This window comes from Melanerpes formicivorus, unplaced genomic scaffold (assembly GCF_026170545.1).
Source record: "Melanerpes formicivorus ecotype bairdi unplaced genomic scaffold, bMelFor1.0.p_v2 SCAF_4, whole genome shotgun sequence".
In the NCBI taxonomy this organism is placed as follows: domain Eukaryota; kingdom Metazoa; phylum Chordata; class Aves; order Piciformes; family Picidae; genus Melanerpes; species Melanerpes formicivorus.
In genome coordinates, this window is record NW_027142356.1 from 23,591,771 (window position 1) to 23,618,984 (window position 27,214).

Here is a 27,214-nt window from a genome sequence, read left to right on the forward strand (position 1 = left end):
GCCTCCATATGTTCATAATGCTGTGTTTAAGGATGAGCTGTGTAATTTAGTAGCACTGAGAAGTAACTTACTTAAAATTTGCTGTGACTAATGGTTTGGGGTTTTTTATACAAATTTCATGCTGTTAAAACTACGCCAGCATTAGTGGAGTTAATCCTGATTTTCATTTACATAAATGCAAAGAAAGCTCATTTTCAGTGATTTTTTTACATACTGTTTCAAATGTGCTTGAAACTGCTAAATCCAGTTAATTCCACATAAAAATAAAGCTTAATGCAGAGAGATCTAACTGTTCTTGTTTCACATGTAACCCTTTATGACAAATAACAGAACAATGATACATTGTTCTTTGACATTTTAGACTTGCGGTACTGATTGAACATTTGGAAGCTTTTTGAGCTGTATTTTTATCAATTCAAAGTCTGTGAAAGCATTTAACTGAAAATTAGATTTTATTGATGTAATCCTGCCCACTAGCTTCCATAGGTGATGGAAGTACTAACTGCCTGTATCAAAGGGAAGAAAAAGCAATGGATTTTTAAGACATAAATCAAGTCCTTTGTTTCTTATTCTTTGATCAGTTTTGCTTATGCGGGCATGTACTCTGACCTCCTTTGCCATCTAATATTCAACCTCTTTCCTCGCCCTCCACTTAGTACTGAGCTTTTATTAGGGGTAGATTTTTTTTTTTTTTCTTCCTCCAGGGACTAGTCATGCCTCATTCATTTTTCTCTCTAGTGTTTAGAAACTCTGTTGCAATGTTAAATCATTAGGAAATACCCACTTGGTGGAGCACCAAGTACCTTTTTTAGTTTGTTACTAGGCTGCCACTTAATGGCCATATGTATAAACTACAGTTTCCATAACTAGCTTTCTGCATTGCTTCCACTGAAGTAAATTGTATTGGAGGAGTTTCTGGGAATGTGTGACAGAACATCGTGCTCCACCAGGAGGATATGATTGAAAAGGACAAAGGAAAAGGCTACTATTTTACTTGCAGGCACCTACTAGCCTGGTATCTCAAATATATCACAGACATTCTGATCATTAATACTGTGCATATTGTAGTACCCTAACATGTAATTTACCATTATGCAGCTCGCCCTGACTATCTATATTAATGTTATTTTGAACTGGATTTTCACGGGGAATATTGAGTCTTTTATGCCAGAAAACAAAAGGATAAGCTGTCTAGGAAATCAAGTAAATGATTGGTCATGGAATAGAATCAGACTCTGTTGCAAAAGTAGAGCCCCATGTATAGCCATACACAGTGGTTCACAAATGGGTTACATTTTATTAAGATTTTTTCTTGTTTTGCTTTTGCAGGGTTAGAATATGCTACATAGTTATTATATAAATCACTATTTTAACATCTGTTTCTGAATATGGGGATGATTGAAATTTAGCAGATGTGCCTTCTGGAGCGCTATGAACAGGATTTGTCTGCCTGTAAGCACTTCTGCTCAAGTTGTACAGCATCAAGACCTTTCACAGCCAAAGCTCATGTTGAAGAGGATGGGAATGGCACTGTATATGTGTATTATTCCTCATCCTTGGGTAATTTTGCATGCTTGCATTCAGAAAATTAAATAAGAGCAAGCTTGAGATCCATTTCTGCCTTCACTTTTAGCACACACAAGCTAAGAAGAATACTCCAGGTTTAACAGAGATTTGATTTCTTGTAGGTGTTAACTTCTAACCCCTAGGTGATGTCCTGACAGTGGCCATCAGATAAAATATTGTAAGGGCTTCAGAATGATACTGTTTTCTGTGTAAACAATATCTACTATTTAAAAACAATGTGAAAAAATAAAGTCCAAAACAAAGGAAATTGATTAATTCAGGTGACTAGAAGAGGTCTGATTGGCCAGAGAAGCTCAATAACTGAAAAGAAGTTCAAATTTTTTAATATGTGGTTTCCTTTGAATATTTTCCCATCATGCACTCCTGGGTTTGCTGGAAGATGGAGAGGAAGGAGGATTGTTAAAAATTAAACAGCTTGCTCTTACTAAATTAAAAATCTATTGTACAGTCATGATTGATTAAACTAAATCAGGTGCTGACTTCTGATCATGTTAGCAACATTGTTCCAGAGAATCTCTACAGCTTTTTAATATTTTTTTTGTTAATGTAGATTAATATTATAACAAGGGACAAAACTTCTTGCAGGAATATTTTCCAGGATGTTCAGCCATAAGGCATCTTTGTCTTCTAAAGAGAATCTGCAGTTAGAAGTGTAAATTAGCTCTGCCAAGAAGGCAACAGTGCCTATGTTGTAATAAACCAAAGTGTCATATATATTAGGAGGCTCTGAATATAGTTATATCCCATTTAGGAATATTACAAGTAAAATTTACTATGAGTAGGAGGTTGAGAAAGAATGGGAGATCATAAACCAGTGTAAAGCAGGAGCTCAGAAAGAAGTTGGATCAGAAACATCTTGGGTACGTGAACTAAGCACTGCTTAAGAGGATACCTCCTTTTCTGGGGTATTTCTGCAGCAGGCAGTGCAAGCAAGAGTAACATGAGAGGTGTGGCTTAAAACCATACACTGAACTTATAAGTGACAATATGGAAATAAAATAAGACGAGAGGGAAATGATTTGAGCTGGAAGAGGCTAGATTTAGACTGGACATTAGGAAAAGGTTCTTTACAATGAGGGTGGTGAGACACTAGAACAGGTTGCCCAGGGAAGTTGTGGATGCCTGATCCCTGGAGGTTTTCAAGGCCAAATTGGATGGGTCCTTGAGCAACCTGGTCAAGTGTGAGGTGTCCCTGCCCATGGCAGAGGGGTTGGAACTAGATCTTTAAAGCCCCTTCCAACCCAAACCATTCTATGATTCTATGATAATAAAAGTATTTTTAAAGAACAGGGATGCTGATGAAATATCTTTAAGCTGGAATGCAAAAGAAAGTAAGCCTGCCTGACACATGATGTAAGCAGCATAAGGTCCTCTTCTGTAGCTTATTTATTGTAGCAGAAACCCCAAGGTCCCTGGAGTACCGATCAGTGCTGTGTGCAAACCTAGCAAATGCTGCAGTGCAGCAGTCTTTGACACCTAACACATGCAGCTGAAATACCCAGATTTATCAACAAGGGTAAAGAGTGAAAGCTAGAGTAGCAAACAGAAAACATAATTTTCTGTTGGGTGGCACTATGTCAGGAATACGCACAAATAGACCATGTATGCAGAGCCATGCAGCTAGCAAAAGCTAGGTTAGCTGCAGTTTGCAAAAATTCATTTAACTGTTGATTTAAGATAGTGAACTGAACTGTAAACCAAACCAGATCCTGTAGCAGTCAACACAGGTTTTGAGCTGCTGTAACAAATGAAACGATTCCTTCACATGGAGATGCTAAAAATGTCCATCTTGTACAAACTGTTGTATTTTTTTGTCCCCAGGAACTTTTACACAGTTTAATTTACATAATACCATTCACGATGACATTTCTCCTACATTCTTCCTAAATGGTTGGAAATGCCAGTGCACTGTATTCCAGACATGGCTGCAGCAGGGCTGTGTGAGAGGCTATTTATGTTGCTGAATTTCAAATATGATCCATGTCTGTTCTCGAAATGCCACTGTTTAGTTGTTTTTTACCATTGCATCTCTAAGAGGTCTATATTTATTTGCATACTTTTCACCTGTCTGGTCTGGCTCTGCTTTTGAGACAATAAGTGTCCCAAACTGATAAGTTTTTTTAAAACAAAATAAGTTGCCCTCAATGTTTTAGAAATGGAGTGATCCTAATCCCTAGAAAAGAACCTGTCTTCCTTGTGCATCTAAGTTACTCATAAGAGGAAAAGGCATAGAAAACTAAATCAACCTTAGTGTCAAAATGTGGGAGTATAAATAACTGCTTTTGCTTATCTTCCTTTCCTGTTGCTCTGTTTACTAGGAATTAGTTAGAGTCTGTGTATTTATTTTATCATAGTGCCCAAGTGATTTAGTTATATCCAGAATCCCGCTATGCTGAACCAAAAAGTGCCTAGAGAACCCAAATGTAGTTTTCCCTGTTCCTTGCCAGTGAAGACCTTGGGTAGCATCATTGAACTATCAAGGATAGAGCCTAATAGATGCAGAGTTAATTACCTGCTTCTGCCACCCCTTGTGAAATGCCATTTAATTTTCCTTTATTTTCTTTATAGAATAGAATAGAATAGAATAGAATAGAATAGAATAGAATAGAATAGAATAGAATAGAATAGAATAGAATAGAATAGACCAGACCAGGTTGGAAGAGACCTTCAAGATCAACGCGTCCAACACATCATCCAACACCATCTAATCAACTAAACCATGGCACCAAGCACCCCATCAAGCCTCCTCCTAAACACCTCCAGTGATGGTGACTCCACCACCTCCCTAGGCAGCCCATCCCAATGGCCAATCACTCTCTCTATGAAGAATTTGTTCTTAACATCCAACCTAAACCTCTCCTGGTGCAGCTTGAGACTGTGTCCTCTTGTTCTGGTGCTGGTTGCCTAGGAGAAGAGACCAGCCCCTGCCTGGCTATCCCATCAGATAGTTGTAGAGAGCAAGAAGGTCTCCCATGAACCTCCTCTTCTCCAGGCTAAACAACCCCAGCTCCCTCAGCCTCTCCTCATAGGGCTTGTGCTCCAAACCCCTCACCAACTTCGTTGCCCTTCTCTGGACTCGTTCCAGCAAGTCAACATCCTTCCTAAACTGAGGGGCCCAGAACTGGACACAGGACTCAAGGTGCTGAGTACAGGGGCAGAATGACCCTGCTCCTGCTGGCCACACTGTTCCTGATACGGGCCAGGAGGCCATTGGCCATCTTGGCTGCCTGGGAACACTGCAGGCTCATGTTCAGCCTACTGTTAACCAGTACCTCCAGGTCCCTTTCTGCCTGGCTGCTCTCCAGCCACTCTGACCCCAGCCTGTAGTGCTGCATGGGGTTGTTGTGGCCAATGTGTAGAACATGGCACTTGGATGTGTTAAATTTCTACATGCATTTTATTTCCTATTTTCTCCCTCTCTATTTTTTTTTTTTTTTTGGTTGGTTGGTTTTGGTGGCGTTGCTTTGTTTTGTGTTGGGTTTTTTTTCCCATATTTGCTCTTAACTGTAGGAATGATGCATCTAAAGGGCCCTTTCTGAGTTGGAAGCTCTTTGTGTCAGTATAATTGCACTAATAAATTCCTTAGCCTAGGTACTTTAGGTCATTCATCACTTTATTTCACTAGACATAGTTCCTCACAGCACTTTTTTCTTACTAATATTCTGTTTTAGTAGGGAGAAGCAGATAATAGGAGGAACAGGATACCCACTCCCACTCTTGCAAAACAGTGGAGGTCATGGTCAGATCCAATTAAGAATAAGAATTTAAGAGATACCAAAGTTACTTTCCCCTTCAGCTGCCTGGTTCTCTAACCTCTCTCACCCCAGATCAAGTTTTGTGTTGAAATAATCTCCTGCCTTAATTTTCCTGCTTTGTTTAATTACCTGTACTCTGTACTATTTCTATTTATATCTATTAAGCTACCATTTCTTTTCCTGTTGGCTTGACTGAAAAAGTCTTATCCTGAATATGCATGGAATCTAGTACAACCTTCAAGTAGTGGTGAATCTCCAATACAGTTTTTTTATAAATGATATTTTGTGGACACTATACACACAGTACTAAATTTATTGCAGTGTAAAGAGAAAAATTGCTCAATACAAAGCAGCACTTGAGGAACACATTTTGGTGTAGCTCTCAATCACACACAAACATGAAGTTATACTGTCTGTCATAAAAGAATTGAATGTGATGTATTCTGTGAGCAGTATATTATATCTAAGGCTCAGAAAGCTAGCCACTTTACCAGCTCCAGGAAGCTGGCTTGATTTCTTTTTGGTCTTAAATTTAACAAATTGCTGTGAAATTATGTGGGTGTTCTTTTATCTTCCTTCAAAATACAGCTTTTCAAAACTTCACTATTTAATATTTTCTGTTCGTATCCACATCTCAGAACTTCCCACAGCTGGCAGAAGTTGCTAGCACTGTTGTTTGTTACAAGAGAGGGAAAGCACTGAAATGGAATGGCATTATTGCCCCCAAATATGATCTCATCAAATCAATCTGCAAGTCTGGAAAATCCATCGTTCTTGCACTGGATTGCTTCAACAGTGTGTGTGTTGTGGGTAATGTGAGGATTTACGTGCCTGGTCCAAACCCAGATAAAGTTGGCAGAAAGATTCCATTGTTCTGCTTGTAATTCTGTGGAGGATGTGTCTTCATCTACTGGCACAGATTAAAATAGGTGTATAGAAATAACTGCCAAGCTCCTGTGTCTACTTCACCACATGCACTCACATTTCTGCAGCATTTTCAGATCAGGAAACCCAGTCCTGATGTAGAAGCAACCTGCCAAATTAAGTAAAAAATACAGCAGGACTACAGGATAATTTTTACACTGCATGTCTGGAAGCAGGACTGGAATCACAGCCTAAGGGGGTGATAAGCAAGAAGCTTTAAACTGTCTTTGTACACCTTTGATTCTGGGCTGCCTGGCAGTCTGAACTGGCTACTGATAACTCCCATTTGCCATATTTTGCAAGGGGTTTTTGAAGAAGCAGCATTTATAGTCTCTATACCTTTATACCACCACCACTGAGTCCACCAATTGCAGAACCCTCGATAAGCAGGTATAAAGTAGGTAGAGTAGATGTGAAGACATGTAAAATGCACAAGATCTTCACTTCACTTTTATTGAGATGTTCTAAGTAATTTTTTTAAAGCTTACTTGCCAGGAAGTGCTGCACTGGTACAGCTCTGTCATCACTGTTCCAGTTCATCACTGACCTTGATCCCCAAAATGACAGGAAAAATACAGAAGACACAACACCAGAGTCTGTGGTGAAACCTACGCAAAACTTCCTTGCGAGCAGAGTCTAGATCAGCGTGAACAACATAAGCTTATCGTAAATGTGCTAGGATATTTATTATACAAAGAATAAATATATAGACACAACTTTTTATTGCAGCCAACAAAACAGTAATGTAACTGGGAGAAAAGTGAGGAATTATCAACTGTGTGGTTGATGGTACAAGCGGAAAAACTGTGATATCAAATATAAGGCCATGATTGTTGTAAAATAACAAACATCTCAGCATGTCTTTTCATTCCTTTTATTTTCTGGATGAAGGTATTAATGACTATGAGGTGTTTGAGGCATTTAGAAGCCAGAACTAAACAGAATATGTATTGTAAGTTGGTCCCAATTCTCCCTTTCTTTATTGCTTGTTTCCTGGCTCTCTTGCTTTCACCTCCCTGCTCCTTAAAACTGCTTGTCCCAGTTAGTGATCATGTCACAGTCCTTCAACAAAAAAGCATCTTACAAGATCGTTCTTCTAGATAGTTTCTGATTCTACCTTTTCTGCTGATTCCAGCTTTTGATCCTACCATTTCTCATGATTCCTCACTAGCCTTTAACAAAAGTGATACTTCTGGTAGCCTCAGAATTTCCACTTAAAATACGATTTCAAGTAGCATGTGTATATTAGCCAGGGTAACTGAAGACAGAGGTAGTATGAGAACTGGGAGGCTTTTAAGTTAATATCTTTAGTATAAAAAGATTCATGTAACAAGGGTCAGGAAATCAGACATTAGACAAATCAAGGATCAGGTCCAATGGGCATAATTTTACAATGTTGTTACTTGGATCAGTAGAATCTGTTCAGTTTTCTTTCTCAGGAGGGCCATGAAGTTCTGCTTTCCTTCTTAGCCCACTGTTCGTATTCTGATATCACTTTGCACAGAAAAAGATTGCCTCTTGGAGCATTCAGTTACACATGCTGTTCAAGTGATCCCGACAGAGATGAATGGCAATAAAACCTGTCCATCCTTTGAATATGATTTAGACTGCACTGCAGAAATTATGTGTCAATATTGGGTGGAATTGTATGCAGGATATGCACAAGAAGTATAGGTTATCTGCAGACATGATTTGTCATTCTCCTCTTGACACCACTCACTCTACATGCCCATTCTTTATTTATAGGCAAAAAGCATGCTGACATTTCAATACTCCTTCAGCTCAACAGTGCAGAGTAGAGTCACAGCAAGAAAAGCAACATGTTACCATGAATAGCCTGAGATTAATGTAACTGGATTTTCCAAGAATTAGGTTTAAATTGAAAGGTAAGCTACAGTGCTGATTTTGTGGGAGTTTTGAAAAGAGGAAGTCAAATTTTAGGATTAAAACACTGCTTATATGTGAATAGCATTCAGATGGTAATGAAGAGACTGGAAAATGGCATACAAAATTCCCTTTGCATTTTAGTAGTAATTAAAGGAAACAAATGCCATACTGTCATGCAACATGAGGTTTTACTTTTTCTAGTTCTGGGCTTTAATTGTATTATTAGGTCCAAAAAATCAATATTAGCTTATTTCTATAACTTTGTTACTGACAGAAACACAATGATCATGTATGCACAAACATATGCAAATGTGTGACACAAATAAAAGTTGTGCTATTGTAATTAGAAGGATGAAAGAAATGTATGAATTGAATTAGTCTGCAGTTAATTTCATTACCATCCTGTGATCATGAGCACATTAGATAGTTTTTGACAATGATGAAACTTCATCTGTCACGCCCACTTTGAATATAATTCCTGTCATATGATTAGGATATCGTTAACATTTATAGTGGCCCCCTGAAAGTTTTGACCTGGTAATGTTGCAGAATAAAAAAGATATTTCTACTAGCAGAAGAGTAAGAATGTCAAAGTATTTCAGATTAGTTAAGATGGATATTACACCTTTTGAACATAAGGTATTTTGGTATTTTAATTTAGCAAAAACCATTGCACTTAGGCAAAAACTCACTTCTTGGGGAGAACAGGAAGTGCAATTTAAGTCTTTTCACTCACTAAATCTGTTTTTAAACTCTGCAGAGAAATCACAAAAAATACCTGAAAAAGAAGGGAGACATTCAATCATGTAACTTTTCCAGTTGTTAACACACCCAGTGTAACGTTAGCACATGTGAACCCATCTAGCCTTAGTCAGTTACTTTTTTTTTTTTCCAACAAGACATTTTTCATCAGGAAACAAAAATAAAAGTGCTGCTAGACTCAGAAATCTCTGGTTCAGCCAACACTATGTCAATATTATTTGGCTTCAGTTGCTAACAACTTGCAAGCTGGAGAATTAATAACCAGACTTAAGTTGCTACCATTCACTAATGAGGCTGGAACGTGACCTGCACACCTACCCAGCCATGAATAAAAAAGAAAAAGCTCTAGGCTCGTTCACTGCAACTGTCAAACTAATGCATTTTCTTTAGTGCTAATCCAAAGAAAGATGAGCCCTAGTGCTGCAGCAGTATATCAACATTCAGGCAGAGTAAGCATAAGAGTAAAACAAGAGACAATTTACCTCAGAAATTCTCAATATACGTTTTCCTTTCTCTAATGTCTTGCCCTTGGACTGAACAATAAATCCATACTAAGCTCCTTGGAAGGCTGTATTTCCTATTATTGTGTGAGACAGGACCAAGGTTTTATCTGCATATTTTACATCCTCCTTTTGCAAATTTTTGCATTCCTTTCTCAGTCTTAAATCATTGCTTTGCCAGTAACAATAATGTAGGCCAGAGCTATCAACAGTAGAAAATTCCATATCTTGGTGCACAGATGAAACACAGAGAAAAGAGTAACTCAAACCTACCTCCTTTATATGCATGCCTCCGATCTGGGCAAAAGGGGCAGTGTGCTTTAAATTTCATAGATGAATTCTAGATCAAAACCTGTGTTTTAATTATATGTTAATTATATTTCCAATTAAATCAGAACATCTCACTTGTTTTCTCTCAGCTTGAAGGAAGTCTGAAATTGTTGTCCAGATACAAATTCAGGGCATGAGCACATCCATGGATTTTTAGAATGTAAAAGCTGTGTTACAACCCTGAAGGCTTTGGGGATAAAGTTGTCTCTGAGAGAGCTGCTTCAGGACTGATAGCTTGTTCCTGGCTCCAGCACAGTGCTGAACACACAGCTTTTGTGAAAGCATCCCAGAAACTCATTCTGACACTGTCTTCCTTATTTTCCAGACCATTGAACTCTTACTGATGGCGAATTGAACACTGTAGAGATCTTTAAACAACTTCTGGCATTTAGACAGCATCAGGAGCAGGGGAGTTCACAGTAGATATAAAAGATTTCTTTCTGTGAAGCAGTTCCTGAACTGATAAAAGTTAACCTCAGATAAGCATTTAGAAGATTTTATACATAAAGGCAATTTCATTAGTCAATGGGATCAACCAGAAAGAATGGAGAAAGCACAGGTGAGAGTATCTGAAATCCTTTTTGCCTTACTAGTTCAAGGGTGCTCCTTCCTGTCATTGGAAACAACAAATGCCTATGTAATTGGAACAAGACCTTCACAGAGAGAGGAGGAATAGCCTGTACCTCCTCTTGTGGTGTGAAACGCCAGGAAATTCTTCTCAGGCTCTTCTTCGCCTCTCATGCTTTCCACACTATTAAGGCTTTCTGCTCAGCAGCCCCTTGAAGAATGTGGCATTTCCTTTGAGCTAATGAAAATGTGAAAGCAGCCGTAAGATTTGGACTGAGTGGGCTGTTTCTCTGAGACGAAGGAGTGCAAATTCTTTCTGGCTAAAGGAACAAACATGTGAAGAATAAACAGTATTAGTAGCTGAAGTCTGGGAAAGGCTGAGGTTTGGGGAAGGCTAGAGGAGTTAACATACATATGCATTGGGGAAAATCCAAAGTTGCTTTAGTTTTCAGCTGAGACCTGTTGTGTACAGATCTTTCTCAGAAACTGGCTAGTGCAGAGCTCTGAGGCAAGGTGTGAGTTTTCTGTCTGTCCAATTCAGGACTTTGCCAACAGTATCTTGCAAAAGCACTGCTAACTTGCATCAGTTCAGACTTGACTGGGAGCTCCAGACATTTGGTGTTCACTTACGTTACTAAACCAGAGGAAATTTAGTTACTGTTATGCCATCACATTATAAACTTTAACTTTGTGATTATTTAATCACATGAATCTTCTTCTTTAGAATAACACAATCCTATGATTATACTTGATAAATATGGAAAAAAAATTCCAAACACAGTGAATGTGTGTATGAGTATGCAAGTGGTCCCTTCCAATCCTGACTGATACTATGATACTATGATACTAAGTAATAAGGAGGCAAGCAAATAGGGTAAGGCCTATGTTGTTGGTCTGCAGTGCTGACATCAAAGAGGGTCGTTGACACCAAATTGCTTTGTAGAAGCAGTATATGAATTATATGAAACTGTTTCTAGGATTTAAGAAAAAGAATAGTTCTATAGCTCAGTTTTTCTCAATCTGAATAGTACAGGTGTCTCCTTGATTACTGAGTTGTCAACTCAGAAACTACAGCTATTTAAATAAGTATCTATAATGAGGGCGCAGGGCCCCTAAAAGCCTAGCAAAATAGATTCTTGCAAGCATGAGTGTAAAACATATAAACCTTGTAGTTGATGTCAAGCCTTAAGCCCTTTAATACCAGTATGGAGGCCCTGACAATGAAGATCATAGTATCAGTCAGGGTTGGAAGGGACCACAAGGATCATCTAGTTCCAACCCCCCTGACATGGGCAGGGACACCCCACAGTAGGTCAGGCTGGCCAGAGCCTCATCCAGCCTGGGCTTAAACACCTCCGGAGACAGTGCCCCAACCAGCTCCCTGGACAACCCACTCCAGGGCTTCACCACACTCATGGTGAAGAACTTCCTCCTCACATCCAGCCTGAATCTCCCCACCTCCAGCTTCATTCCATTCCCCCTAGTCCTATCACTACCTGAGATCCTGAGAAGACCCTCCGCAGCCTTTCTGTAGGCCCCCTTCAGATACTGGAAGGCCACAATTAGGTCACCTCAGAGCCTTCTCTTCTCCAGACTGAACAGCCCCAACTCCTTCAGTATGTCCTCATAGGAGAGGTGCTCCAGCCATCTGATCATCCTCGTGGCCCTTCTCTGGACACGTTCCAGCACCTCCATATCCCTCTTATAATAGGGGCTCCAGAACTGGAGGCAGTACTCCAGGTGGGGTCTCACCAGAGCTGAGTAGAGTGGGAGTATCACCTCCCTTGACCTGCTGGCCACACTTCTCCTGATGCAGCCCAGGATCTGATTAGTTTTCCGGGCTGCAAGTGCACATTGAGAGCTCATGTTGAGCTTCTCATCCACCAGCACCCCCAAGTCTCTCTCCTCAGGGCTGCTTTCCAGCCAGTCACTGCCCAGCCTGTATTTGTGCCCGGGATTGCCTCGACCCAGACACAGGACCCTGCACTTGGTCTTGTTGAACTTCATGAGGTTGGCTTGTGCACACATCTCCAGCTTGTCAAGATGCTTGTCATCATCTATTCCACTATTGGTGTCTGGTGATTTGAGTGAGGGTTGTGGTATAAAATTGAAAAAGACAGGACTGATACTATCATGTAGGATTTAAATTTTATTTTTCCCATAAGTGCTGCTGATGTATGCAGCTCCTTCCTTCTTATCAGATAAACTGGAAAATAAATGTTTGCGAAACACTGCTGTATCTTGCATTATGTTTGGCTGGCTGGCCTAAAGTAACCAGGTGTCGAGCAAAATTTGTCAAGGGTCTTAGCCAAGCACTCAAGAAAAGCTATCAAATTATTTTTGTATTCTTCAGCTTTAAAAAAAAAATATAAATTATTCTAAGAAGCTGAGTGTTGTGGATTGTATAACTGAAAGATGTCTGTAACAGATACAAATTTCAAGTTGAAAACTCATTTTATTTGTAATACTATACTCTGATTTTTTAAAAAACTTCCACATTAGAAAAGTGGATTTTAGTAGCAAACACACATTAATGTAACCTGGCTGTTGTAACCTCATTAACATTAAATTTTTCTCCACTGAGTTAATGAATCAATAATTACCATAAAAATATTTAATTTTAGGATTATCCTGTTGCTGAATATTAATGTGCTTTTGTGAACACCTCTGGTAAGTGTGAACTGTGTCAGTGCTCAGCACAAGAAAAATGTGACAGAATGCCTGGCTGCTCATAGGTGGTACCATGAAAGGAAACAAACAACAAACTATTTAAAAAAACTCCAAAACAGCAAAACCCTAGGTGACTTCAAATTTTTGCATTGAACTGTGAAGATTATCCACCTGCATGCCATGTATATTTCCAGGATTCTGTTTGCTGTCTTCCGTAAGATTTTCCCTTGTCAGCTCTTTGCACTGCAGCCAAAAAACTGGGCCCTCATCCTGGGGACATTGTTGTATATTCTTAAGTATTAGGCTCACATGTGTCCAGTGTTGCTAGCTTATTTAGCACAATATCAATACTGTCCACTGATAACTCTGCGGTAAACATGAATACTTAAGGATTGCAAATCGATTTGGCCTTGACAGTCTCTCTTTCCAAGAAGCATTTAGCTCTGAACCACCTCTTTTCCCTTACATATTCCCTCACATTTTTTCTACTTATTTTCCTTACTCTCTTTAATCATGAAGGGCAATAGAAACAGATATAAATATTACCTTGTGAGTGAGAATACTTATAATGGAGAAAAATAGTGTGGTAAGTGATGTTTGTTAACAGAAGAGGCGGGGTGGAGAGGAAGGAATTGTACTTTTAGTCAAAAAAAAGTTGAAACCCAGCAAAAGTAACCAAAGTTATTTGTTTCCCCCACTTGGCAGACAACTTTTTATCTTTTAAAATTATTGGATTTGCTGCTTTCATGCAGAGATCCTTCTCATTTTTGAGAGCAGTCTCAAAATCCCTTGTTTTGCATGAAGGTTATTTCTCAGTGTTTCAGTGAAAAAGGTCCTTATTCAAGGAAATCAATACTCTTCTATTTTAGTCATCTTCACTCATCATAAAACCATCTACCTTTAGACGGTCATCATGCTGCTATGCTGTGAGCCACAAGCAGTTGTAACAATGCAAGCAGAAGCCACACTTAGCTGGAGACATTTCAGGAAGCCTGCAGGCTCCTGATATGTCATTCTCCAACTACACTAAAACCCATTGGACCAGCTGAACATAAATGGAGATCAAATTATCAGATCTTGGCCCTCAGCAATGTCAGCTTCCTATGCTGGCTCTATTGCCAATGTCATTCGTCTATTGAACGAGACCCTTGTTATTTTCACTCAGAACAAAAATAATGTTGTCATGTCCAAAGGCTACATTTTCCCTTTTGAAAACACTGTTTTTCATCCTTTGCATTTTTTAAAAATCTTTTGTCTGCATTCTTTTGTGATCTGAGGCTCCTGTATCTCAGCCAAACACTGATACATTCATTGCAGGCATCAGCTGCTTTACAGAACCTGAATAGACATTGAGGCTACACGGGCGACTTCAATTAAACAGTTCTATAGAGCTGATATTTTTTGTCAAAAAACAGTGTCTTTTTGCAAGGCTAAACAAAGTGGCAATTCCAGGGATGCAAATCAGAATAAAATACTTTAAAAATAATAACTAGCAACCAGTGTAAGCATTCAGCTGAGAGTACAAAGACCCATTTTACTGAGTTATTTCCTTCTTTTACCATTGTGAAATTTTAAGTATATACTTTGCAGCAAGGGTGCATATGACAAAGTAAAATTTCAGTGAGAAATTTTCAGATCTTAACCAAATTATAGCCTTTTTGAGACAGTAAGGTTTGTTTTCTTGGAGAAACCTAGCTCTGAATGTAGACAAAAGTCTTTTTATTCCTACGCACATGTACACAGCAGAGATTCCCAGTGAAGTACAAGAATGCAATTATTTTTCCTTCACCCTGCTTGTAAGACACAAATACATTGTACTTCATGAAGGGCTTTAGAGCAGCGTATGCCACATGCTGATGTGTGCCTTTCAACTACCTGAGACTACAGCAAATACTCTGCTTTTTTGTTCAGTTTATATAACGTTATTGAAACTTGCTTCTGCATGTAATATTTCTTCCCTTTTTATTTCTTTTTTATCATTTTAATCAGGTTAGATGCTGGAAAGTGAAATAGGAGCTTCATTCCTTGCCTTTCTGGAGAGAATTTCCCGCAACGCTTTAGTTCTTGCTGCACTTCAAATTGTTGAGTCCAACTTATCTCCTCCCTCTTTTGTTTCCTTCTTCCCCTGGGCCCAGCAACCCAGCGAAAATCTTCTTTGTGTGTGTTTCAATCTAAGCCAAATTATCACAAATTATCACAAATTACTCTGTCTGGCCTAGACTATTATTAGACCAGCCAGAAACTCTGCCATTTTTTATTATTTCAACAGCTGGTTTTGTTGCTTGTCTAGAGATCCAAAAACACACCTCTCTCCTCCCCCTAGGAACTGCTTACCCAGATAAAGGATTGTGTCAGGATCCGTTCCAAGACTGAGGTCAATATGCCATTGCTACTCAGGAGCACTCTGTCAGTGCCCCATCTATTTCAGGCAGACGTGTTAAAGCCTACCTCCTTCCTATGTACCTCCATTATTTGCACAGCTTTATCAGGTATCAAGCCAGTGATGTGATACTGCATTTGACAGAGCAGCCCTGAAGCTGTTGATCAGTTGAAAATGCCAAAATAAACTAGAAGTAAGGCACAGCTCACAGTCAGAGTATGGTTGAGTGCATCTGGCAAGTGCTCACTAGAAAAGAATTACTTGTAAGAAATGGAGCTCTATAGGTCTGCTCTCCGTCTCTACTCCCTTAGAATCCCTGCATATTAGAATTTGCAACTGAAAGAAGACTATGTGAGCATGCTGCCTTACTTATTCCTGTGTGTTAGCCTGCATACACTTGTTCTAGAGAACATCTTAAAGCTTGAGTATTTGTAGCATTTTACACTGGCAGCATGAGTGTACATACGGACAGTATACTTACTTTAAACACCTCTGGCTACTGGCAAGCAACCTTCTTTTGGAGGCAGCATGCATGGGGTTTTTTCAAGAAATGTTTCAGAAATATGATTCAAGTATTTCATGAAATGCTGCCTTGCATTTTAATTTTAAATGTTGGGAATTTTTAGTTGTTTCCAGTAGTATTGATTAGAAACTGTTTTCAGTAGTATGTTTGTTATTAGAACCTGAATCTTTTATCCCCATATGAATTGTGTCATAGTCTGATCTCTTTCTTTCTGGTAAAATTTGTCCTCTATCAGTTCCAGGTATTTCTTCGAGAAAGCCAGAAACAGCTAACATATTACTGGAAACAGTTTACAGTAGAGAAGCTCAGTCCCTGTCCCAAATGTCTTTCCTGCTTTCAGAGCTTGGTATACGGCCAAGTGATTGCTTCAGGAGCTTCATCACTTTGTACAATTCAGGCATTGCACTTTCATTTTTAAGAAGGACTTCCCCTGTGAATGCTAAGGAATGATTGTCAGCATTAAATATGAACCTTCCATACTATTTTATTTGAGATCCTTAGGAATGTTCTCTTAGTTATAGCTGCCACTACTCTGATCGGCATGTTTTTCTTAGGCCCAAGATCTCTCCAAATGTATTTTTCAGTTTTATATGCTTGGAAGCTTCTGTGTTAATTTTACCAACAGCAACAAAGGAAGGTTTAATTCAACATTATGGGCTGTTTGAATCTGTGTTATGTTCTACGGTCTATTTCTGGGTTTTTCCTTCCTTGGTGAATTTACATAATAGCAACCTTCCTTTCCTTCACCCCTCAGCAGCAGTGAAATACATAATATAAAAAGGAGACATTCAGGACTTGGAAAATAGATGGTTGTTGGCACTCTTTATGGTTAGTGGAGTTTAGGTGCTAAATGCAGGTGCTGCAATTTGGCTCCACAGTGAAGAATCAGAATACAAACAATGTGTACTATTTGCTTTACGCAGGAGGTTCTCCTCTGTCTCTTCACATACACATATGAGCAACTGCCTTGTCTTTTGCTGTTTTCCTCATACCTTCCACACTGGAACTAAACGTGTTTTTCCTTGCAGGTGAGACTTTGGGGCACAACCCTATAGCATACCTGTGATCACAGCGTACTATTGAGGAACTCACTGACCATCTGATCATCCTGTACAAGGCACGCTGGTCTTCATTGAAATTTGTGAGGTGAGATCCTTTGACTACTGTGCAATCCACCCATGCAGAAAAGGTCTGAAGCATAAGGCTTTTGAAAACGCATCTCTGTAATGGGTTGTTTGATTTATAGTTACATAGTCCTGATGAGCGTCCAGTTTTATGCCTGGCCTCCTGTCCTCTTAAGATGTAGCTGTTACAGTACTTGAACACTAAATGTTCCAGTGAAAAAGCTTCTGTTATGGATTAGTCATTGTAAAGTCAAGCACCAGAACACTAGGAAATGCATAGAGAATCATTTGTACACCTGCAGTTGTGATGTATTTCTCAGTTTTGTGATCACATAGTTTTCAACTGTGACAGTCCGCTTTATTCAGTGTAGGTAGGTGGTGATGAGTCTGCACAGATATTACTCAATGTTAGGATTACTCAATTCTTTGTTGTATCTTCCTGGCCTAATTTGTAATCTTATACTCTATTTATTTACTGTGCCTTGTTCACCTGTTCTGAAGCCGAATTTAACTTCCTAATATGCCTTGGGGTTTTTTTGTGTGTTTTTGGTTTGTTTTTTTGGTGGGACCTAATCTGGAGTTATCTGTAGAAGCCCGTATGGCTTGGTTTTACAGTTACCATGTGAGATGAGTGTGAGAAACTGTTATATTTGGCTTTCGCAAGGGGAAGGTGGGTGCCGGCGTTGTTGGGGTGCGTGGGGTTCGATCCTTGGGGTGATTGGCTGGTTGTTGTCTGTTGTGTAGGATGTGCCTTGGGAGAGAAATGGAGGGAGGCTGAGGCGTCGAGATGTCTGAAGACTGGCCGGGTCAAGAGTGTGAACTGCAGCCAGCAACAGGTGGGGCTGGGAATGAGGGGGGTGGGTGCGTGCTTGGGAAATGTAAACGGATTTGTGGAGATATTTATAAATATGTATGTTTGACGTCTATATAAGCTCAACTTGTGGTGTTACGGCGCGCCTCTAGCAAATCTGCTACGCGCCCGGTGCTGTTTTGCCTTTATTTTATAATAAACTGTTTGTATTTAAAATTTAATAGTGAGCTCGTTTTTCATATGAGTAAGCAATATAATTTCAAATTTGGATATCAGCAACTGAGGCTCAGGGGAAAACAAACAAACAAACCCACCTACACCTAAGCGTCTAACTTGAAACGTGGCCATATTTTTCATGTCGCTTCTGTGCTGGAAGTATGTACCTCACCGGCTTCAAGTACCTCCGTAAGATTACTTTTCCTCAAGTAGTTTAAGCCACTCTAGCGAACATCATGCCAAGAAATACATCCTTCTGGCCGCGAATTACTGCCGGCAGCCTTTTGAACGCTGCATTCCCTCAGCCCTAATCTGGGCCACCCCTGGGACCCATCTCGACAGGGCTGTGCTGCTGCCCTACCCAGCCAGCAACCCCTGGTACTGCCGGCTTTCCAGCCCGCCCACAATAACTGCTTTTCATTTAGTGCCCTCATGGTGACGGGAGGAAGACCTCGACAGTGACCCCCCTCACCCACTGCGGAGCGCAGCCAGGCCCAGCCTGGTCCGGCCCGTCGCCGCGGGGTGCCCGGCGGCGGTCGCCAGGTACCTCCCCTCGCCGCCGCCGCCGCCTCCTCCTCCCCCTTTTGTGGAGGTGCCAGGCAGCCGCCGGGTTTCCTGCTGACGCCGAAGAGCTGCGGATGGGCAGGAAAGGCCGCTGCCGCCTCTCCACCCGCCCGTTGCCTTCCGCCTCGCCCCTGCTCGCCCCGCTGGCGGGAGCGCGGCGCTGCCCCGGCTGAGCGCTTACCGGGAAAGCGGGGTGGAGAGGGCGCAGGTGCGGGGCAGGCCCGGGGATCACAAGGGCTGTGCTGAGGGGAGGGCGCTGGCTGCGGGCAGACATGGCAGCCCCCGCTTCGTGAATGCTGTTAGCCGCTCCCCTGCCGCTGATGGCCGAAGCCTGGAGGCTGGAGGAGGACGAGGAGGAGCTGCGGGAGCTGGGCAGGAGGCACCGGAGGGTCGCCCTGAACTCGGCGGCAGGTGAGGGGCGGGGGCGCGGCGGGCCGTGGCGTCGCTTGCTTTGGGCCAGCCCTGTCCCGGTCCCCGGGTCTGAATTCCCGTCAGGGACAGGGCGGCATTGGTAGTGCCCTCTCAACGTGTGTTGGCCTCGCCCGAGAGCAACTCGGCTCAGGTGCACCTGGCCACGGACCGGCCTGAGCCGCAGGCCTGCCCCCTGCGGCGCTGTGCCCCGAGGCTCAGCCCTAGAGCCTGCGTCTTCTCCGAGCCGATGCTAACAGGGGAACACGTCCACCAGTGACACGTTCAGATGATAAAGGCACCATATTGGGAAATAAAATACCGATTTTTGTCATGAAAACACTAGCGTGGAGAAACATCTGGATGTCAAAGTCTTCCACTAGTAACCATTTCCCTGCAGCCATGGACAGCAGGCCTCGGCAAGCAGGAGGCAAATATTGGTATATTCAAGAACACTTGGAGGCCTGGGGGCAAGCAGATTCATACATCTTTGCAAGGAGACGTGAGGCCTCAACAAAGCTTTTATCTGAGGTGGTGGAATCGAGCAGACCCTGGCAGCAACTGAAAGCAGCAGATTCAGACCTCGTTGTTAATTGAGGAGTAATGTGTAGTTACTGAGGTGGGAATGTGGCATTTCTTTGACAGTGTAAAATCCCCTTCAGAATGAATCGGTTTCCTAAAGTCTGTTTCTGGGGAGAATCTCGTCCACAGTGTATATTTAAAGTTGAATTCCAGATACTGATTTTTAATAATAATGGTGCAATCTTGGTATAGCAATTTCCATAATTCATGTGTATTTACACCCATTTGAGCATCTAGAAATTTGGTGTCCCTTCTTAAAAGATGAAAATACAGGAATTTGAGGGATTGCAGAGAAAACTTCCAGCAGGCAGGCCTTGTGGCTTGCAGTAACCCTAGTTAATGTCACTGCATTTCTGGGCAGGTGCAGGATTAGCAGGATCCTATTGAAAACGGTGCGGCTTGGCATGTGTCCAGGGTTTTGCCTTGTTTAGGGTAGGGTTCAAAAAAACCCAACCCCTGCTCCCCCCTCTCCCTCCCCCCCCCGCAAAAAAAAAAACCACCACAACCCCACCTCCCCTCAAAAAGAACCCCAAACAACAAACAGCACCAAACAAAACCCCTAGTGAACCTCAAACAGAACAAACAAACAAAAAACCAACAGAAAGTGTTGTTTCCTGTATGATTTCCTCAATATCTAAGTGTCATGCTGCTAGTTACGGTGTCTGGGTTTTTTAAAGGTATTCCTTTTGGAGATTTTTATTGTGGAAAACATGATTGTTCTACAGTTTTTATACATATATAATCTTTATTTCCTTGTGGAACACATCTTGTCCTTAGGGTTTGTTTTGGCACAGTGCTACTAATCCATAATAAAGGGGCTGTGTCCATTTAAAAATTTTTATCTTTATTATGTCCAGACAACTGTCCTTTGAAATGGGCCCCACACTGTTTACTTTGCTAGTGTAAAGCATTCTGCATTAGCTGTCTCACCTTCTTTCCGTGTTTGCATCACTCTACAGTGAAAACAGCACAAAGATTCCCAGCAGAGCATTCTTAAGGCATCTGAGAAGAGTATCACCCAAGATGGATGAGTTTGCTGTTCTTCCCTTATTTAACAATTCTTTTATATCTTTATTGACAAGCCTCTGGAAAATAAGTGGATTCTTTAATTTTTTGCATGTAATATGCAGTTACAATGCCAAATGTAAATAGGTATTAAATAAGCCTGTTGGATACTTGGGCGGGGTTTAGGAAGTATTTTAATTGCATCTTGGAAGAGTTGGTTTAGGCAGTTCAGTCAGTTAAACTAATTGTGAATGTGAGCAACTTAAATTTGTGATATGTTCAGTTTATGAATGAAAATGCATAAGGGCGGTTGCTCACCTTTGTCCTGCACGTACCAGGAAGGCATGGATGCAAAGTGGTAGTTGAAAGGCGAAAGTTCACAAATGCTTATGACTTACTAAACACTCAAACATGTAATTAGCACTGCTTTATTGGAGGACCAGAACATAGGAGTCCGGAGTGAAAAAGAAGTATTTTCTCTTGAACCTGTCACAGTTGTGCTATGCCAGATACTGTGGGGTGAAGGCAGCTAAACTAATCTAACAGCTCGCTTCTGCTAGAGGTATGATCTCTTTCTTGGATGTGCACTTCTGCTCTCTTTTGTATCAGCTCTACTCGTCTGACCTGTTGGTGAGTGAAGTCACAAAAGTTGTGGTTTGGTGGCAGCCTGGGCTGATCTACCCGGTGGCTGATGGAGCCTCTCTTGGAGCCTTAGCATGCTAGAACTTGCACCAACCTGTTCTAGTGCGTTGGCCAAGCAGAGTTATTTTTCTTGTTCTCTTCAGTGGATAGGAGCCTGCTGATTCAGCTCGCTGGAATGGTTTTGTACAGGTTCTGATGAATGTTGAAGCTAGCACAAGCCAAAGAGTAGAAACATGCAACCAGAAGGAGGTGAGAGAGTACTCTGTCCAGGAGTTAGTTTGGCTTGGGCTACTGTGAAGCTGTAGCCCGAAAGCTGCTAGAGATCTACTGATGTGTATTTTTATGATTTGGTTGGGGGTTTGGTTGATTGGTGGTTTTTAATGGATTGCATTGGGGGCTGTTTTGCTGGTTTAATGATCTGAAGAGGTTTGCTTAAGCTCTAGACAAGTTCTAGAACTAATGTTAAAGCAAGGAATAAAACCTTGAAGACATGAGCAGATGAGATAGGCAAAATCATCCTTGTCCATGGAGTAGGCATAGATGGCTTACCTAACTTGTCTAACTGGCTGTTTTTATCCCACTGTATGTCATGAAGATGGAATTGTTCTCTCTGAACTCAAGAAAGGTTTTTAATTATCATGTTATGGAAAACCTGTGAGAAGATATTAAGTAGAGCAATTTGAGAGTCTTCTAGTGAAATTTCTTTCCCATTGGGAAAATGCCAATTGATTCATTTTGTTATTTTATTTATTTTTATACAAGTATATAAAATATATGGAGGCTTCTTACGTAATTGGGAGGAGAACTACAATGCATTAAAAACTGATAAAAGTAAAAGTAGCTGCATAGGTTCATCAGGCTGACTCATTTAGACACCTGCTGTGGAAAAGGAAGCCAGTCTTGCTGGAAACCTTTAGGTTTTTTTTTTACTGCACTATAAATAAGTAAAATGGCACTATCAATGTCTACCTTCCTTGTTGCATATTTCTGTCGTATCATTTCTCTAGGAAATGATAGAGAACACTGGATTTTTACTGGATTTCTTTGTTTAGAAGATTAATGTTTTTATTTAGTCTTAAACAAAGTGGAAACAACTCACCAGCAACAATGAAAAAAAACAAAGAAACGTCCTGTTTCTCTGTATGCTTGCAGACACTCTTCAGCCTAACTTTGGGCCTTAATCTTGTGTGCTTTTTATTCTGTGACTACTGACTTAAAATAAGTGGACTTGCAGTAAAGTTTACACTGAATATAGTGAATCTTAGTTATGAACTGCATTGTATACTGCATCAGTGTTCTGATGTTTTTCAAAGTGCAAAAGACATTTTAACATTTATTTTGATTTGTATTATTTCACTCTGAATGCTGGTCAGTGTTCCTTGAGGGGGGGGAGGGGGAGCCAGCTAATTATGGATGTGGCAGATGTTTCTTTACTTAAAATTAGAATAAAATAGCCAAATATAGAAGTCAGTTCTGAAATCTATTTGAACCCATAATGAAGAGCTGTTGTGATTTGTACTTTAATATGTGGTTGATAATACAGATGGTCAACAATACAAGGCAAGGCTTCGACTAAATTTAATATTGTTCTGTTTTACTTATCACAAATGCTTATCTGTGCTTTGTTCCCACACAGATACTGCAAATTTTGCACACAAGTTTTGCTCTGCTAGCTGAAACATTTCTGGATTTTTAGTTGACCCCACAATTTCTGTTTCTCCATAACACTTCAGATGTCTTCTGGATCTTTTTCAGCTCTCATGGCCCATTTTTGATTATGTGCAAAATATATATAGTTTTGTTGGTCAATTGACTGAGCACTTTGAGGTGTTGTTTTGTTTAGTTTGTTTGTTTGTCTGTTTGTTTTGCTAAAACAAGATCCAGTTGAGAATTGGGTCAATTCTTTACACTCCCATATCAAACTGTTTTCCACTTGTTTGGGAAGCTGAGAACAACAAGCGGCATCCAATATAATAAGTTTATATTGACTGTTTCACTCTTCAACATGCTGAGACATTACGTGGGTACATTTAAGCAGTATGTCTCATGAAATTCAGTGAACATTAATTTGCTGGAATCATGGACTTTTTACAGTTAAATGAAGAATTTGATACAAGAATGCTTAGCAATTGTTCCCATGTTAATGCAAAATATGGGTTCAACATTAAGAGGTAAAGATGGTATGAGATTCTTCATAGAGCTCTTAAGTATGAGACTGATGAAGTGAGAATAGCCTTTTGGGTTCACCAATGATAATATTAACAGCTTTACCTTAGTACTTCCCAAGGGGGTTGCAGTGATCCTGGAGCAAAGAGAAAGCATGATTAGAAAAAAAGTGGTTCTAAGCCTTAGTTGCTATGTTTTTAAAATCTTAACTAAGAAGCTAAAAGATCCGCATCTTGCAGAACAGAAGTCAGCATTGTTCAGCTAGAGACTTGTCTGCATGCCTGTGTCCTTCAGTGCTATCCAGAAATTGTTTTGCCTGTCCAAAACGAGAATAACCATTACCATATCTTATTCAGAGAAGAAAAAAAGGAAGTCTTGGAAGAGCAGATCCTGAATAAGCATAAGTTCTACCTCTGGTCTGCTAGTCTGTCTACATGTACACAAGAAGCCCTTAAAAAGCGGTCTGAGAGGGGAGATGTGAGGGAGTATTTATTTTATGTATTTATTTATGTAATCACTTGGTTCACAAGTTCAGGAAGCAGTAGGGTTGATTGCCAGATGGACATCTCTAACCTCTTTCTCCTGGGATTCAGTCTGGTTTTGTTTTGTAGTCCCAATGCAGGGTTCAGGCCTTCAGTTTTAAGAATTGCTTGAGGCAACACCACAGTAAAAGACTTAAAAAACATAATAAAAAATTAAAAGGGGGGGGGGGGGGGGGGGGCACACAAATACTACAATTCTTCTGTGATAATCTCAGACTGGTGCTAATATGATGTATTGTATAATTATGAATAAGATTACTTGATTAGACCTTTTCCATAGCTGGTTGTATTTACTACACACATTTCCTCTAAATGTCATAGCCTCAGAATTTACATGCTTCAGATAAATATAAGGTGCTAAAGCTTTTGTGGAAGTTGAAAAATGTAGCCTATACTTGGAAATTCACCAACATGTCTTGAAAGTCGAGTGTACTGTCAGTGACAAGAAAAAAAACCTGCTTGCAATTACTTGCCTGAGAATGTAGACTGAGCCACAGAGAACGTTGTGTCTTCTGAAGAAACAACCCTTCTAAAAACCAAGGCTGCTGTAAGGAAAATAACTGAATAACCTCTGATAGTTAACAGGAGGATTCCCCAGCCAAGAAAATTGTAGGATGACAAATGAGTATTGTTATTATTAAGTGATGAAATGAACCTTCTTCATTTAGGTTATAGGCAAAAGCAAGGCCCACGAATGTGTCATTGCATAAGGAGTGGCAAGATTGTAGCCAAGGAGAACAACCCATTGAGGCAGGATTGCCCAAAGACCATGATGTAACTGTGTTGCAAGCAATCATTTCCTGTCAAGGTAACATGATAAATCAAGGTTGTTGCACAAAGAATAGGGATAGATGTCAAAGGGCAGAATTAGTCATAACCTCATTGCAAGAAGCTTTTACCACAGTGGTTGTTGTTTACAAGTGGAAAAAAACCTGTAATATTTGTAAATAAGTTTGTCAACATTTACTTCTGCCAGGCACAGCCTTGCTTTAAAATCTGGAAACAACAGAGGAGTGGTGTTGATACTCTTTGCTTTAAAAGTTGATGTAGTTCTGTGTGTGTAGTTTGACTAAGCATCTCATACAATATGTGCAGTACAGAAAGAAATTTTATTTGATAACACTTAAGCTGCTTCTGTCAGTGCTTATTATCTATAGTGAAACACAGTGCTTTACCTTTAGCATAGTTTAGTTTCTTTACTTTGATGATTTTGTGGGTTATGCCATCGAAGTGTGGCTGGAAGGGAGCTATGGAGTCACCTTGTCTAGCCTCCTTCTTGAGGAAGGACTGTTGCTAAGGCTAGGTCCTTTCAGCCAAAGATTTTTCAGCTGTGTCTTGAAAAGTCTCCCAAAAGAGAGATTTACTGCTTCTGTGGACATCCTGCTCTAGTACCACATTACCTGCTACTGAAAGAATTTTTCTTCATGTTCAACCTGAACCTCCCAAGCCACAGTTGTGTCTGTTGCCCCTTGTAGTATTGTCCACTAACATCAGGAAGAGTTTGTGTTTTGGATCTTTGTTGCTACCCTTCAAGTAGCTGTGTGCTGCTATTACATAGCTCCCTTGCCTCATATTTGCCAGGCTGAAAAAGTACAGCCCCTTCAACCTTCTCTCTGCCTTGTTCTGAAACTGTATAAAAATGGAGTGGAAGCAGCACTGACCTTGTCGCTGGTTAACATTTTCACTCTTTGCATGAAAAACAGCTTGCACCAAAGTTACTCAGGCATTCCAACAGTGGACTTGGGAAGGCAATATATCATCTGTTTATCTGTGGTTTATGCTTGGCAAGCATCCTTCCCTTAAGTGAAGGACAAAAATAAGTTTTGCAGGAAAGCAGAGGTTTAGTGGTTGATGGCACACAGCAGGAAAGCTTCCTTTTTTTTCCCCTTCAACTTTGTATGAATTTCGAAAGACACAGGAATTTATGGTTATTGATATTTTAAAATTGAACATCTGATGTAGTGCTATTACACTAACTCTTTCAGATGGTGTAAGTCAGCAGAGATTTGTATGGATTGCATGTGCCATTCTGGAAACATCAATTTGACATTCTTTCTTGAGAACTGAGGATCTTCTTAGAAGATTTAATGAAATTCTAAATAAGATACTTCAAATGAATTGGTTTATGAAATCTTGCTTATGTTACTAAACAAATCTATACCTGCTTTCCATGGCTGTATGTAGCTGTATTTGAGTTCATCCTGAAGGGCTGCATGAAAGCAAGGCTGAAAGTATTTACACTTCAGTAGCAGCAGAATGCAACAGATATTATGCAGATTTTCTTTACCACTGCCTTTTTTCCCCTCAGCTTCTTAAGGGGTTGCATTGGTTTTGTGAGTTACCATTTCAGTCAGTTTGTTCAGGCTTTCAGAGAAAATGTAATGGGATCAAAATATGCAGAAGATATCAAATGATTGATATTGTCACCCCTATAACTAATAGGGTGTACTGCCTCAGCCTTTTAGAGCCATTATAGTTGGTCATGTATACTCCGATGTGCACACTAAAAAAAACATGGAACAAGACTTCTATAATTTTCACTTTCTTAGGAACATCATGCAGGATCAGCCAAAAGCTTGGTCTTCTCAGCTAACCTGTTTCTTAAAATTGCCTACAAATGTCTTCAGGAAAGCATGCAAGAAATATCTCCTAGGATTCAATTTTTGCTTCCAAGAGAGATTTTTTTTTCCCCTCTTCAGACAGTGTCTTTGCAGCTTCTCAGAGCCTGTATAGGAAAGGCTCTGCTAAATCACTGGATTTATCTTTCATGAATTCCTTTTTGAATGCACATGTACTTCTGATCTTCAAATCTGACATGGTAGTAAGGAACATAATTATTCACTATAAAAAAGAATTAGTCGCTACCTTTTACATACTGGTATTTTTACTGGGTACTTATTAGTTCTTGAATTGTGATGATAAATTTCTTATCTATGTTTTGACTCATAGTATCATAGTATCATTCAGGGTTGGAAGGGACCACAAGGATCATCTAGTTCCAACCCCCCTGCCATGGGCAGGGACACCCCACACTAGATCAGGCTGGCTAGAGCCTCGTCCAGCCTGGTCTTAAACACCTCCAGGGACGGGGCCTCGACCACCTCCCTGGACAACACATTCCAGGGTTTCACCACTCTCATGGTGAAGAACCTCCTCCTCACATCCAGCCTGAATCTCCCCACCTCCAGCTTCATTCCATTCCCCCTAGTCCTATCACTACCTGAGATCCTGAGAAGTCCTTCCCCAGCCTTCCTGTAGGCCCCCTTCAG

General features: G+C 40.4%; 1 protein-coding gene across 4 annotated transcripts in view; it reads left to right on the plus strand.

Annotated features, from left to right (window-relative positions):
- The window catches only part of SH3D19 (SH3 domain containing 19), a 116,562-nt gene that overhangs the window by 11,253 nt on the left and 78,095 nt on the right, over positions 1-27,214 (plus strand). Inside the window, exons 3-5 of one of the 4 annotated variants that reach the window (XM_068137298.1) lie at positions 8,013-8,152; positions 16,914-17,031; positions 17,754-17,845. In XM_068137298.1, the coding sequence (XP_067993399.1) occupies positions 17,797-17,845 (49 nt within the window). In that variant the 5' untranslated portion in view covers positions 8,013-8,152; positions 16,914-17,031; positions 17,754-17,796. Of the gene's footprint in view, positions 1-8,012; positions 8,153-16,913; positions 17,032-17,753; positions 17,846-18,638; positions 19,012-27,214 lie in introns of those variants that run through there. The other 3 variants (XM_068137297.1, XM_068137295.1, XM_068137294.1) reach the window with 3 other exon arrangements.